This window comes from Ipomoea nil, unplaced genomic scaffold (genome assembly GCF_001879475.1).
Source record: "Ipomoea nil cultivar Tokyo-kokei standard unplaced genomic scaffold, Asagao_1.1 scaffold0818, whole genome shotgun sequence".
Lineage (NCBI taxonomy): Eukaryota > Viridiplantae > Streptophyta > Magnoliopsida > Solanales > Convolvulaceae > Ipomoea > Ipomoea nil.
The window spans coordinates 250,797-265,808 of NW_017617246.1; the positions used below are offsets into that span (position 1 = coordinate 250,797).

The following is a 15,012-nucleotide window of genomic DNA, read 5'->3' on the forward strand; positions in this document are numbered from 1 at the left end:
TTTTCAAAAAGGAAAAGTGTAGTTATGTAATATTACCAATTAATAATTTTTATTTAATTTTTATTTTACATTTGCTTACGAAATAAGTTTTACTACAAAAGTTTGAGCGGGAAAATGAAATAGGAGGATTTTGTTTATATATATATATATATATATATATATATATATATATATATATATATATATATATATATATATATATATATATATACTAGTCTTTTCTATGCGCGATGCGCAAAAACATATGCCCAATATTTATATTTTTAAAAATAACTAACAAATTATTACTAATTATAATCTAAGTGAAATAAAATTTATTTATTATATTAATCTAATATATAATGAATATATAATGTTTTACAAATATTGTTATAATTAAAGAATATAAGAAAAGATATGGTAGATGCATGTGCATGGTAAAAGTAATGGAAAAGATAACGGAAGTTATAATGGGGTAAGGGTATTTTTGTCCAAAAAATTGTATAGTACAACTCTAAAAGCACAATGTACAAAATGTTTAGCATTAAAAACATGGACATAAATGAGGGGTATAACTTTGATTGAGACTTATTATGTTTTTAGATATATATATATATATATATATATATATATATATATATATATATATATATATATATATATATATATATATATATATATAAAAGGTTCAAAGTGCAATTAGGCCATTGAACACTCCAAAAGCGTGCAATTTCACCTGCTAGCAGGTTACCATCAATTTTAGCAGGTTACCTGCTTACGTGGCAGCTGAGTTGACATTTTTAATAAATTTTAAATAATTTTTAATAAATTTTAATAATATTTTTTTAAAAAATATAAAAACTCCCCGACCCACCCTGGAGAAAATATAAGGTGGTCGGGTGATGGATGTAGCCCTCCCCGACCCACCCCGGACCCATTGTCATCCCTAGGACTAGCTAGACACTGTGTTCGACGGTGGAAACACTAGGCTACACCACCAATATACATACATACATACATACATACATACATACATACATACATACATACATACATACATACATACATACATACATACATACATACATATATATATATATATATATATATATATATATATATATATATATATATATATATATATATATATATATATATATATGAGGGTTCCAATGAGAACAATTGCTTAGGTGAGAACGTGAGAACAAATCGTGTTCGTCCATCTAATAATATTATTTAATGGTCTAGATCAATCGCATTTGCACACACTTAATCGCGTTTGCACACATTTAATCTGCGTTCGCACACAGTTAATCTAGACCATTAATCGGGGTTCGCACAAACATGTGCAGTTCTCCGCTATTTTACTTCTATTATGAATAAACATAAAAAATATACAGGGTCAACGCACTTTGTATTAAAAAGATCAAAATGCCTTTCAATTTAAGGAAATTTCAACGATTTTGTGGATAGAGGATCAAAATTAGTCATGTCATAATAATACTAGGACCAAAAGTGAATATTCTGATAAAAAAAGACTAAAAATGGACTGACACCTATAAATCTAGGACCAAAAATAGAATTAACTCTTAGAGGAGATGTATTGTATGGAAATAAGATCCTTATGGTAATCAAGCAATATGGTAAGATGCCATGATTAATGTTCTGTTGGGTCGGTGTGTGGGGGTCCTTAGGGTTGGGGTTCAGCTGAATGATTAATGAGATGATGATGCAATTTAGGGGAGATGAGGTGGTAATTTTTTAATTTTTTTTCCTCCCAAAAAAAAATTAAGGCTAACTTGATTGGCTTTCGATAATTGCATGATTTTCATTTATTGCATTCATTTAATACATAATCATTGCCTTAATTATCTTCCAATGATTTTGACCGGGTTAACACTATAGACCAAATCACCATATATATGTATTTTGAGCTTTCAACGTAATTGAGCCTTTTGGGGCTATACCATCACACAATGTACAAAAATAAAAAATATAAGTGTGATTTTGTAAATATTTTTCTTTATTAAATATGTATAAATAATAATTGTTTACTAGTTTATTTTTAGGAAATGCATTTTTATTTATTTTTAAAAGAATAAAATGATTTCGAAACATTTTATGAAATTTTTGTAATTTTATTCAGAGAAAATATTTTTGACAAATATTAGTCTATATATTCTTATGGTTGAGGTTCAACCTTTTAAAAGAATATTAGTCTAAATATAAAAATTAATTTCATATTTTATACTCTGTAATAATAATGTGACATTTTCATATTTAGTTATATATCCTTTGAATATCACCATATTGCGTCTTTGATTGGACTACTTTAGTTTATTGTCTAATATATTCCCTATCCTTTTGATTTTTTAAAATCAAATTTAGTGACAAATTTAATTGGAAATTAATTCTTACATACTATTATATGTAGATTACGACTATATATAAATACCCTAATACCCTAACGCTTGAGACGACGCGAAGATTAAGAGGGTAGAGAAATATCATCCGAGATGGCAAAGGCGGGCATAGTTGTGCTTCTTTTCACGGTTCTGGTCGCCGCCACTCCTCCGGCAGGGCTCGGTGTTTCTTTCGGGCCGAAGGCGGTGGATCAATGGTTCAAGCAGCTTCCCGATGCCAAAGAAAAGATCACAAAGCTCCATTTCTACTATCACGACATAGTCTCCGGCGGAAACCCAACGGCCTACCAAATTGCTCAGTCCAATTTCACCGCCAAATCGCCGACACGCTTCGGAGCTCTCTCTGTAATGGATGACCTGTTGACGGAAACCCCAGATCCGAACTCCGCCGTTGTTGGCCGTGGTCAGGGAACCTACGGTTTCGCCGCACTCGATGAGGTTGGGCTGCTCATGACGCTCAACTTCTTCTTCACGCAGGGAGAGTATAACGGTAGCACTCTCAGCGTCCTCGGCCGGAACCCCTATTATAATCAGTACCGTGAGATGCCCATCGTCGGCGGCACGGGTGTTTTCCGGCTGGCGCGAGGCATCGCCACAGCGCAAACTAATTATTTCAATGTCACATCTGATAATGCTATTGTAGAGTACAACGTCGTTGTATTGCATTATGATATACAATAGTGTACTTGTATTCCATATTGACACTGCGCAGCTTTTAGGCCAGTGTTATGGTAAATTTAAGAGAGTTGAATAAAATAAATAAATTTCCAATTTTTTCTTCTAAATTTATTTTGTATAGCAATATATAAATTATTTATTTATATTCAATAATGAAAAAATTTGTAATTCATGTCACTCCATAATATGTTAATTATCAATGTCAACTCTGAATTATTAGTATTGTAAATGTTGCCTATCAATTTTCAAAGAGGTATATATATTGCTCATCTCGTACTGTATAGGAGGGGCACATGCCACAATGAATAAAAAATTCACACAATAATCAACATTCACACAATATGCATGGGTTGATCCACAATTATTAATTCCACTTTTGGTTAGTTCACTTTAATCATTTATTTTTCTTTTTAAAAAATTCTCACTTAATTTGGTTCTAGTATTATTATGACATAATTATTTTTATCATTCGTAAATAAAACTGTTTAAATCTACAAATCTAATAAGAGTCAATAATGTTTCTTAAAATGAATGGTTCATATTATTTTAATTTTATTATTATTTAATAATTTTCCTTATTTACCCTCTATTATATTATTTTCTTTCCTTAAATAATCTTAAATTCCGTTAGTATAAACTTTAGTAACAGAATATTCCGTTAACTATTTATTATTCTTAACATACTCATTAATTTCTATAAAAAGGTATTAGGTTCAAACCATATATATTCTTCCAAAAGGCTGAACCCCGACCCTAAGTGTGACACCCCGTAAATCCAAATTCTATTTAAGGATTAATTAGATAATTAATCATAGCTTAATTGGTAATTTATTCCTAAAATCCTGAAAATTCAATAGTCGGAGGACTAGAAATTGACTAGTCAATCCAAGCCAAAGGGTTGTACTCTATGCCTTATGAATTGTTCCCTTGTCTCCTTACACTTCCCACTTTAGTAAGGGCAAAGGAGTCTTTTCACCTTATGTTTGTGTCCCAAGCTAACCTAGAGTCATCCTTCATTTCATTTCCCTAACACCCTAAACACAAAAGCTCCACCTTCTCTCTAGAAAATTGTTAGCTTCTTCTTCAAGCCAAGTTTTGGGCAATCCTAGATTCTTCAAGTTGGTCTCCAAGATTCATACTTTCTTAAGCTTGAGCATAAGGGAGGGTAAGATCCTTGGTTCCTTAGTGTTTTTAGAATCTTTTTAGGTGTCTTTTTCTAAAGATGGAATCTTTGTTGTCTTTTAGTGTGTTTATGAAGTTGGAGTTGAAGGAGAGCCTTAAGAGAAGCTTGTAAGGGTGTGATAAGTGAAGGTTTAGGCTACAAGAGGTAACCCATGCTTTACAAAATCTATTTTCTTACCTATATAATGATTTCTTGACTTCTACTTGTGATTTTTGCTATGAAATGTGAGATTTGATGCATTGTCTTGTGAGAATGCATATCTAGAGCTTGTTATTAGGATTCTTGTATGCCATTGCTTGGCTATTTCTTGGATTCAAGTCATATTGTTGTATTTTGTGAGATTTTGGGTGTTTTGGACTTGAATTTGGACTTGGTGTTGAAAATCCCCGAAGGGATTATTTTTGGTACAGGATTGTACCCGCGGGCGGAATGGTGGGCAGGGAACCACCCGCCGCCCCATCCGCGGGGTACAGATCTCTTGGGTGTTGCTACCCGTGGGCGGAACCACGGGTGGAGGTCCACCCGTGGCCCCACCCGCGGGGTACATATTTGGTGATGTTCGGGGATTTGTTCCCCGTGATTCTTTTGACTCGGTAATTGATGTTTTGACCTCCCAATGTTGTTTTGTTGGGTTATTTGAGTGTCTTCTTGATGTTTCGTATGTCTAGAACGGTATGTTAGGAATCCTTGTAGGATTTTGTGTCTTGAATCGTGCTAAGTGTTCAACTTTGTGATTCGTTGAACCATGATGAGTCTTGTATGTTATTCGGAACCATGTTTGGTTTACCCGTTTGATAAGCATGCTAGTTTGATGTGGAAATGCTAGTGTGTGTGGTTTGTTCTTCCCTATTGTGGATGACAACTTGTGTTGATCATCGTTTGGAGTCGAATTGTAATCCTTCCTAGTTGAGTATGGTTTCATATCTTTGTTGTGATCCATTGATTGATTCCTGTGATGAAAGTGTGTGTATTGGCTGTACCTTGATTGCATGGTTAATGGTATGGGACATTAATCACCAAAGTACATATTTGGTCCTCGTGGTGGCCATGAAATGATATTGGAGTTGTAATCTGGGCTTCAGGCTCACTTGTTGGAGATTGTGAATGAAATGAACGGTACCCTCGTGTACTATGTTTAGGAGGAATTGTGAAACCCCGTAATCCAAATTCAATTAAGGGATTAATTAAATAATATTTCCTATTTCAATCGGTAATTTAATTACTAAAATCCTGAAAATTCAATAGTCGAGGACTAGTAATTGACTTGTCAACCCCAAAGTCAAAGTTGTACCTTGAGCTTTGTAAGGAGTTTCCTTGTTCCCTTACACCTCTTCATGTTAGTAAGGGTATTCTTGACTTTTCACCTTGTGTTAGTATTGTAAGCTAACCTAGTAGAACACCCTCATTTCTCTCCTTACACTTTCCAAATTCTAGCTCCACCTTTTCTCTGAAAAGGTAGATAGCTTTTCTTCCAAGCCAAGTTGAAGCTTTGTCAAAACATCAAGAGTTGTCTCCAAGATTCTACCTCTCATACATTTGGGCATCTAGGAGGGTAAGATTTATGTTCATCTTGAGTTTTTAGTGTTTTCTTAGGGGTGTCTTTTCTTAAAGATAGAATCTTTATGATCTTTTGGTGTGTTCTTGAAGTGGGTTTGGAAGGTGAGCTTTGTTAGGAGCTTGGTGAGGTGTTAAGTGAAGATTTTTGTCTACAAGAGGTAACCCATGCTCTACAAAATCTATTTTGCTTACGTATATGAAGGTTTCTTGGATTCTACATGTGTTTTGCTATGAAATGTGAGTGTTTATGCATTGTCTTGTGAAAATGCATATCTAGAGCTTGTGTTTAGGGTTCTTGTATTCCATTGCTTGGCTATTCCTTTGATTCAAGTCATTTTGTTGTATTTGGTGAGATTTGACATGTTTTGGACTTGAATTTGAGTTTGGAGATGAAAATCCCCGAAGGGATTATTTTGTACAGGGTTACGTACCCGCGGGCGGAACGGCGGGCAGTGGCCTACCCGCCGCCTACCCGCGGGGTACAAGGGCCTCGTGGGTATGTACCCGCGGGCGGAACCGCGGGTAGGGGTCTACCCGTGGGTCCACCCGCGGGGTACACTGTGTGGTTGATTGGGGATTTGTTCCCCGTGATTCTTTTGACTCGGTATTTGGTCCTTTGACTTCTTGATGTTCTTTTGTGGAACTATTTGAGCGTCTTCTTGATGTTTCGTATGTCTAGAACTATATGGTAGGATTCCATGTCGGTCTTGGTGTCTTGAATCGTGCTAAGTGTTCAACATTGTGTTTCGTTGAACCGTGATGAGTCTTGTGTGTTCCTCGGAACTACGTTTGGTTTACCCGTTTGATAAGCATGCTAGTTCGGTGTTTAAATGCTAGCGTGTGTGTTGTTTGTACCTTCTTATGGGTTGATGATAACTTGTGTTATTCATCGTTGTTGTTGTTGGACTGTGATCCATTCCTTGATTGAGTATGGTTTCATATCTTCGTTGTGATCCGTTGATTGATTCCTGTTGAGGTGTGATGTGTGTGTGGCTTTACCTGGATTGCACGATTAGTGGTATGGGACACTAGTCACCAAGGTATTGCAGTGGTCCTCGTGGTGGCCATGACGTGATTGTGGAGTTGTGACCTGTGCGTCAGGTTCACGTATTTTGGGATAGGCGTGTGTCGCCGTGTGTGTGAACGGTACCCTCGTGTACTATGAAATTGGTGGTCTTGTTGGTGGTTCGTTGGTGGGGGACGACGGTCCCAGGAGGAAAAATGTTGGACTAAGAAGTACAGGGGTCCTGGAGGTAACGGTTGGAACTAGATATAAGGTTGGGGGTAGCTATAAGGTTGGAATCGGGCATAAGGAAGGCATATCAACTCGTGATGGGTGATGTCACGAGGGCTTGTGTAGCCGTTGTTGTGAGTTCTCTTCTTGTGACGTGTGTAGTCACAAATGCATGTGTTGCCGTTTGGTGTGTCTTTATTCCTTTGAGTTATGCATGTCGGGTATTAATCTATTGTGTGATGATAGATTATACCTTGAGACTTCTTGTGAGTCGTTGTTGTTCTTTGTAGTCTTGGGATGTGTTCCTGTGTTCTTGTTGAGAGTGTTTGAGTCTTGTGTTGACTATTACTCTTGGTTTTGGACTTATATATATATGTATTCCGTTTCGAAAATGGCTTTACAACTTATACCTTATCTATGTATGATATTTCACATGTATTGGTGGGTTACCAGCATTATTCGCTGACCGGGCGTCGTCGCATGTTTTATATGCTTCTTCCAGGTGATGCTTAGACGAGTGTGCGGTTTAGTGCCGGCTAGTGTAGCTCCTCCCTTATGTTTTGTGGCCTGTGAGCCAATTTAGTCTTAGTACTTTGTTATGATGGTTTTAGATGTTGAACAATGCAGATGTAGCATGTGGGTTCACCTCTGGGTGAGCGTGGCATAGCACCCCGTTTCTTCCATTTTATATATTTCCTCTTTCAGTCTTCCGCTGTGTTTGATGGTTTTGGTTTAGATATCTGCATGTTTAAGGCTTTAAATAGCATGGAAATTAGGGGGTGTTACAGTGATAGGAATATTTTTGTAATAAAGTTTTGATGAGCCAAATGTACTTTAGATCCCCTTAGATTTTAGGTCTTTAGTATAAGCATCATATTCCAGAATATCGAGTCAAAGGAAATCTACCATGTGAAGAACAAAATTAATTTGGAAAAATTAATTTTGGTCCTACAAGTATTCATCCGAGAAAGAAGCATAAAGGAATGGCGTTGCAACAAATGACCGGATGAGCTTAACGACGAAATGGTAGAAGTCCTTACATAAAACGATCATACCTGAGATCAATCACCCCTAGGACTTATTTTTTACAAGTCAAGAATTTGGACAAGCAAGATGTGCCAAAGGAGCACGATGTGTACAAGCACGATGTGTCCCAAGGAGCACAATGTCCTAAAGGAGCACAATGTGTCCAAAGGAGCACAATGTGATCTAATCAGAAAAGCACAATGTTCAAGTCAAACAAGCAAGATGTGCCAAAGTCAAACAAGCACAATGTGTCTTCTGAAAAGAAAAAAGTGGCAATTAGAAGCAAGATGATCAGAAAATGGATAAATTCGAAGGAATTTATTTTGAATCTACCCACATGCCACAAGAGTCCAATATTGCATAAAGATATGATAAGAACGGGAGAAATATTTATGAAGACATGAATATAAAAACTTATCCTAGAAATAAATTCTATCAGAAGGATTTATTTCAAAGATACGTTGGAAATTCAAAATGACAAAAATAATAACATTTTAGAAACAACTTGAGAATCAAATTGAGATAAAATATTATCTTGTCAGGCAAGTTGACAATTAAATCATATTAAAGACCTACCATTGTCAACAATATCAGGCTATGAAGATTCAAAATTCAAATATCAAATTATCCCACTCCAACGGATATATTTGGTTATCTATAAAAAGGCCATGAAGACTTGAAGAAAGCATAGAGGTGAATACAGAAAAGGAGACGTGAATACACACGAGAAAAAGACAAGTGCAAGTGCTCAAATATTATTTAGATACTTAGTCTGAATAGTCTAAAAAATAGCTGGAGAGAGATACAATTACCTTTGTATTTGTAATTGTTAGAAGAGTATAGCTGTGTGCAAAATACTCTAGTGAGTGTAGCTGTGTGCAAAACACTCGTTGTTGCTAAGTGTAGCTGTGTGCAAAAACACTTAGTTGGCGTTGAGTATAGCTATGTGCGAAATACTCGTAGTTGAGTGTAGCTGTGTGCGACACACTCGGAGTTGGGTGTAGCTGTGTGCAAGACATCCGGAAGAAGTGCCTGTGTAGCGCTTATTCACTATTGTAACTGTGTGTGGAAAATAGTGAATTACTCCTAGAAGTGAATGGAGTAAAGTGGACTAGGAAGATTACGCCACTTCGGAACCACTATAAAAAGCCTCTCTCATTTACATACCGCACTTACATAATTCGCTCTATCTATCTATCTTATCCGACTAACCCGTTTACTATTCATAGTCTATCTTAATCTTTCGGGTTTAACATGTTTTCACGTATGCATGTAACTCAAACTTTCCGAGCTTAACTTTTGAATTATTCCAAGCAAGTTTGACGTGTTGCATGTAACATTTATCATACGATCGACGTGACACGAAATCTTATTTATAGTCTTGAATATTATTGTTAAATATTGAGTGCACCATCTCCTTTAAATATTCAAGATATTCATATCATCCTTACACCTCATCTGAGCATTAATTCCACACGTGCATGTGATTCAAATTATTGATTGGGCATAACTCTTTACACTTATTTATTCCGCTTTGTATTTCAATATGATTACTTCTCTATTTACTTGTTACTTAGAGTTGAAATTACCAAAGAGTTATTTATTGTGAAAAAGTGTAAATGTCTATTCACCCCCCCCCCCCCTCTTGACTTTTACCACCCTATCGGGACCAACAATTGGTATCAGAGCGGTTGTCTATTTGAGTCAACTTTGACTGCTAGACAGATCTCAAAAAATCAAGATGATGAAAAGAGATATGGCTCTTGCCCAAAATCTATTATTTTCCTTAGAAAAATTTGATGATTGGAAAATTCGCATGCAGGTACATTTATCCGCATTACATGATGTAATGTGGGAAGTCATCACCAGTGGTCCTATTGAAATTTTGCAAGTCAACACTTCATCCGAACAAACAAGTGAGACCCCACAATATATTCCAAAATCGAAAGTGGAATGGTCTCGTGAAGATAGAACTAGAAATAACTTGGACAATATTGCCAAGGATATTTTGTTTAAGTCTATCGATGACACGATATTCCCAAAAGTTTGAAAATGCCAATCCGCGAAGGAAGTTTGGGAAACGCTCATTCAAATTGGTGAAGGAGACGAACAAGAAAAGGATAATAAGCTCACCATAGCATTAAAGAAATTTGAGGATTTCAAAATGCTAAACGACGAGAATATTACCAATATGGAAACAAGATTTGCTAAAATCTTAGGAGAGATTAATGATCTTGGAAAAGACATTAATCAAAAGGAAATTTCATTTAAAATTCTACGTGGTCTACCATCTACATGGGACATTAAGGTCACGGCCATGAGAGATCATAGGGATCTAAAAACCCTATCAACCGATAAGCTATTTAGTGATCTAAAAGCTTATGAATTTGAGATGAAATCAAGAATAGAGGAAGATCATGAAGAAAAGAACAACGCACTCGTAGCCGAGCAACCATCAACTTCAAGGTTAGTACAAAATGTTGAATTATTGCCTAATGATCAATTTGCTCTCTTTGTCAAGAAATTTAGGAAATTCATGAAGAGAAGCAACTACAAGAAAAATCCACAAGAAAAATCGTAGAATGCAACAAAGAATTCGAAGAATGAAATGGTTGAGGAAGATTCAAATTTGTGTTACAATTGTAGAAAGCCTGGACATTTTGCAGCAAGCTGTCCACACCCCAAGGTAAGTAAAAGTCAATACACAAATACTTCTAACTCTCAACAGGAAGAATTCAAGACCAAAGATAAAAGATTTACAAAGGAGAGAAGAAAAACACTTATTAGTGACCCACTTGAGACAAGTGAGCCAGAAGAATCTTCAAATGATGAAAGTGACACCTCAAAAGATGACAATGCAATGTTTTGCATGAGTATCTCCAACAACTCAACCTACGAGGACATGTGTCTTATGGCAAAAGAAAATGAAGAAAATGAGGTAACATCCAATTCTTATGACTCTGTAAATTCTTCATTCTCTAGAGAGTCCTTCTTTCACTTAATAGAAGAATGTCAAACCATAATGGACACTCACTCTCAACTCAAAGAGCGCAATAATTTTTTAATTCTTGAAAAAGCGGAATTAAATGAAAAATTGCAAAATGCTCTACTTGAAGTGAAAGACTTGAAAGATAAAATTATTTGTCCTCAAGAAGAGTGTAAATCAAGGGAAGTGAGATAACACAACCTTAGAGAGGTTATAGCAACATTTACACATTCATCCAAAATAATGGACAAAATGGTAAATATGCAAAAACCCTCAAGTGATAAAACCGGACTTGGTTATGATCCATCGTGCTCTCAAGCATCCAAGAAATTGACTAATTCTATTACTACTTTAAATAATAAAGTCCAAGTAGTAAAATTTGTAAAAGGTCAAGAAAGCACAGTGAGACAAGGAATTGGTTATCAAACTAATGTCAAATTAAATGCTGTTAGGCCGAAGCCTCAAAGAAACAATATTTCGCCTAAGCAGTATATAAAAAGGCAAAAGTTTGTTACTAAATGGAAACACACCAATGAGTCAAGTGCACAAAGCCCTCATAGGAAAATAGGAAGAAATCCGAGAATTGGGGCAAGGAAATTTTATTCCTCTGAACAAGATTGGTTTGATTATATTAAACCATGGGCTAAGTCCAGATTTAATGCCTATCATAGGCTCAAACAATCTACTTCCCAAGTGCCAAAGAATCGAGTCAATTTTCAAAAACCGGCACAAAAAGTGTTTTCAAAAATTAAATATGATTATAATGTGTTTAATGGTTACCAATCACCTAGACTTAGATCAGTGAGTACAAGGTGGATTTGGGTACCAAAAATGACTAACACCCAAGGACCAAATCATGTTGGGTACCTAAAAATGTGTAACTTATTTGCAGGAAATTTGGTACTTCGATAGTGGATATTCTAGACACATGACTGGAAATAAATCTAGTCTTGTGAACTTTAAAAATATCGAAGGACCAAAAGTTGTATTCGGTGGAAATGAACGATACGGCATAACCAAATGAATTGGTACAATATTTCACAATGGTTTGAGAATTGAAGATGTATCCTTTGTTGAAGGTCTAAAATTCAACTTGTGAAGTACAAGTCAATTTTGTGACAAAGGATATCTAGTAGAATTCTTAAAAGACAAATGTCAAGTGAAGAATAATTCCTCGGGAGAAGTCATGATCGAAGGAAAAAGGAAGAAAAATATGTACGTGGTTGATTGGAATACGACAAAAGAATCAGTATGTCTACTAGAAAATAACGCACACGCAACAAGTTGGGAATGGCATAGAAAGTTGAATCATCTAAACTTCAAGACTATCAACAAGCTAGCAAGAAACAAACTCGTTGAAGGTCTACCTGACATTGTTTACAAGAAAGATCAAATATGTGATGCTTGTCAAAGAGGAAAGCAAATCAAGTCATCATTCAAATCCAAAGCTCAAGAATCTTCAACAAGACCGCTAAGTCTACTACACATGGATTTATTCGGTCCAGTAGACCCAGTAAGTCTAAGTGGGAATAGACCAATTGGACATTGATTGCAATAGTGAAGGACATGTGGAGGCAAATGAAGATCCACACGTGGGAAATCAAAATTCTCAAGCAGAAGCACAAGTTGGAGAACAATCTGTTGAGCAAGGAAACATGGAAAGTCCATGCAATCCACAACCTGACTTGAGATGGCTCAAAAATCACCCTCCAGAGCTAGTAATTGGAGATCCACGAGAAGGAGTAAAAACAAGGTCCTCAAATATAGATGCTTTATTTTCTTGTTTTCTTTCTCAGGTGGAGCCCACAAGCATTGAAGAAGCTCTGAGTGATCCAGACTGGATTAATGCAATGCAAGAAGAGCTTGATCAATTTAAAAGAAATGACGTATGGGAATTAGTTCCAAGACCCAAAAATTACAATGTAATTGGAACAAAATGGGTCTTCCGGAACAAAGCCAATGAAGAAGGGATTGTTGTTCGAAATAAAGCAAGATTAGTGGCAAAAGGATATTCACAAGAAGAAGGAATAGACTTCGATGAATCATTTGCACCCGTTGCAAGACTTGAAGCCATCAGAATATTTCTAGCATATGCCGCACACAAGAATTTCACGGTCTACCAAATGGACGTGAAAAGTGCATTTCTAAATGGCTTACTTGAAGAAGAAGTCTACGTCGAACAAACCACCCGGTTTCGAGGTAAAAGGTGATATTAATAAGGTCTACAGATTAAAGAAGGCATTATATGGGTTACAACAAGCACCGAGAGCTTGGTATGACACCTTATCGACGTTCCTAATTAACCGTGGTTTCACAAAAGGCCTTGTTGATAAAACCTTGTTTAGAATTCAAGAAAATGATCACATTTTCTTGGTACAAATTTATGTTGATGATATTATTTTTGGAAGTACTAATAAGACTTTATGTGAGAAATTTTCCAAGCTAATGCAGAATAAGTTTGAGATGAGCATGATGGGAGAGTTGAACTACTTTCTTGGTCTACAAGTAAAGCAACTCAACGAAGGAATATTCATCAATCAAGCCAAATACACAAAAGATCTTATAAATAAATTTGGTCAAGATGGAAAATCCTCAATCAAGATCCCGATGAGCACATCTTTAAGATTGGATAAAGATGATGTAGGCAAGGACGTTGACGAAACGAAATATCGAGGAATGATTGGATCATTATTATACCTCACTGCAAGTCGACCAGATATATCTTATTCAGTGGGAGTATGTGCTAGGTTCCAATCAAAGCCAAAAGAAAGTCATTTTCTTGCCACCAAGAAAATCATTCGATACCTAAAAGGAACAGTCAATGTGGGATTATGGTATCCCAAAGAAGGTAATTTTACACTAACTGGTTTCTCAGATGCAGATTTTGCAGGATGTAAAATCGATCAAAAAAGTACCTCAGGGACATGCCAGTTCTTAGGAGGAAGATTGGTATCATGGTTTAGCAAAAAGCGAAACTCCATAGCTACAAGCACAGCCGAAGCTGAATATATAGCTACTGGGAGTTGTTGTGCACAAATTCTTTGGATGAAACAACAACTGAGAGATTATGGCGTGAATTGTGAAAATGTCAACATATTATGTGACAATACAAGTGCTATAGCCATAACACACAATCCCGTGTTACATTCAAGAACAAAACACATTGATGTGAGACATCATTTTATCCGGGATCATGTTGAAAAGAAGGAACTGACAATAGAATACATCCCGACCGAAAATCAAATAGCTGACATTCTCACAAAGCCTCTGTGTGAATCAAGATTTTCGAAATTGAGAAACGAGATGGGCATGATTGAATTGAGCTAAGCTTCTAAACTCTATTTAAATTAAAGAGCTCATTTTTTTTATATCTTAAAATATGTTACTTTATCTGATTTAATTAACTTATCTTCGTGCCTATGTGTCCAACATGCAAAATATGTCACATCTTAGTATTTATGTCTACCTATCTTAATTGCATGGTAATATAAATAATGCATGCATCTTCAACCGTGTATCAATACATATATATACACAATAAAATTTTGTTAGATTTACAAAATCTTTACCATTTAAGAGTTGACAAGATAGTATGATGATGATTTTATCTTAAATGAGAACACCTTTTTATGGTAGTTGCGTACAATAAATTCTCTAAAAAGAATCAATTTTCTCTTTCTCTCAACTACATAAACGTGTATATATGTACATACCTATATTATTTTCGGAATAGATTTAGTGCTCTATGAATTTTATTTCAGGTAAAATCAGTCCGAGTATCTAAATTTTTGGCGCCACATAAGCAGACAAATTGGATGGAGAATATATAACTATCAGTTAGGTCAAAGGTTGGAAACCCTTGGAATCTCAAAAACAACCCTCACCTCTTAAAGTCAAAAATTAAAATTTGAGGATATTTTTGTAAAGACACCCCCTTTCCACCCAA

General features: G+C 35.7%; 1 protein-coding gene across 1 annotated transcript; it reads left to right on the forward strand.

Annotated features, from left to right (window-relative positions):
• Nucleotides 1-2,495: 2,495 nt before the first annotated feature.
• On the forward strand, nucleotides 2,496-3,138 carry LOC109178369 (dirigent protein 22-like). Its single transcript, XM_019328018.1, has one exon. It carries the CDS (start codon nucleotides 2,496-2,498, stop codon nucleotides 3,081-3,083), a length of 588 nt encoding a protein of 195 aa, XP_019183563.1. The 3' UTR covers nucleotides 3,084-3,138.
• The last annotated feature ends 11,874 nt before the right edge of the window (nucleotides 3,139-15,012 follow it).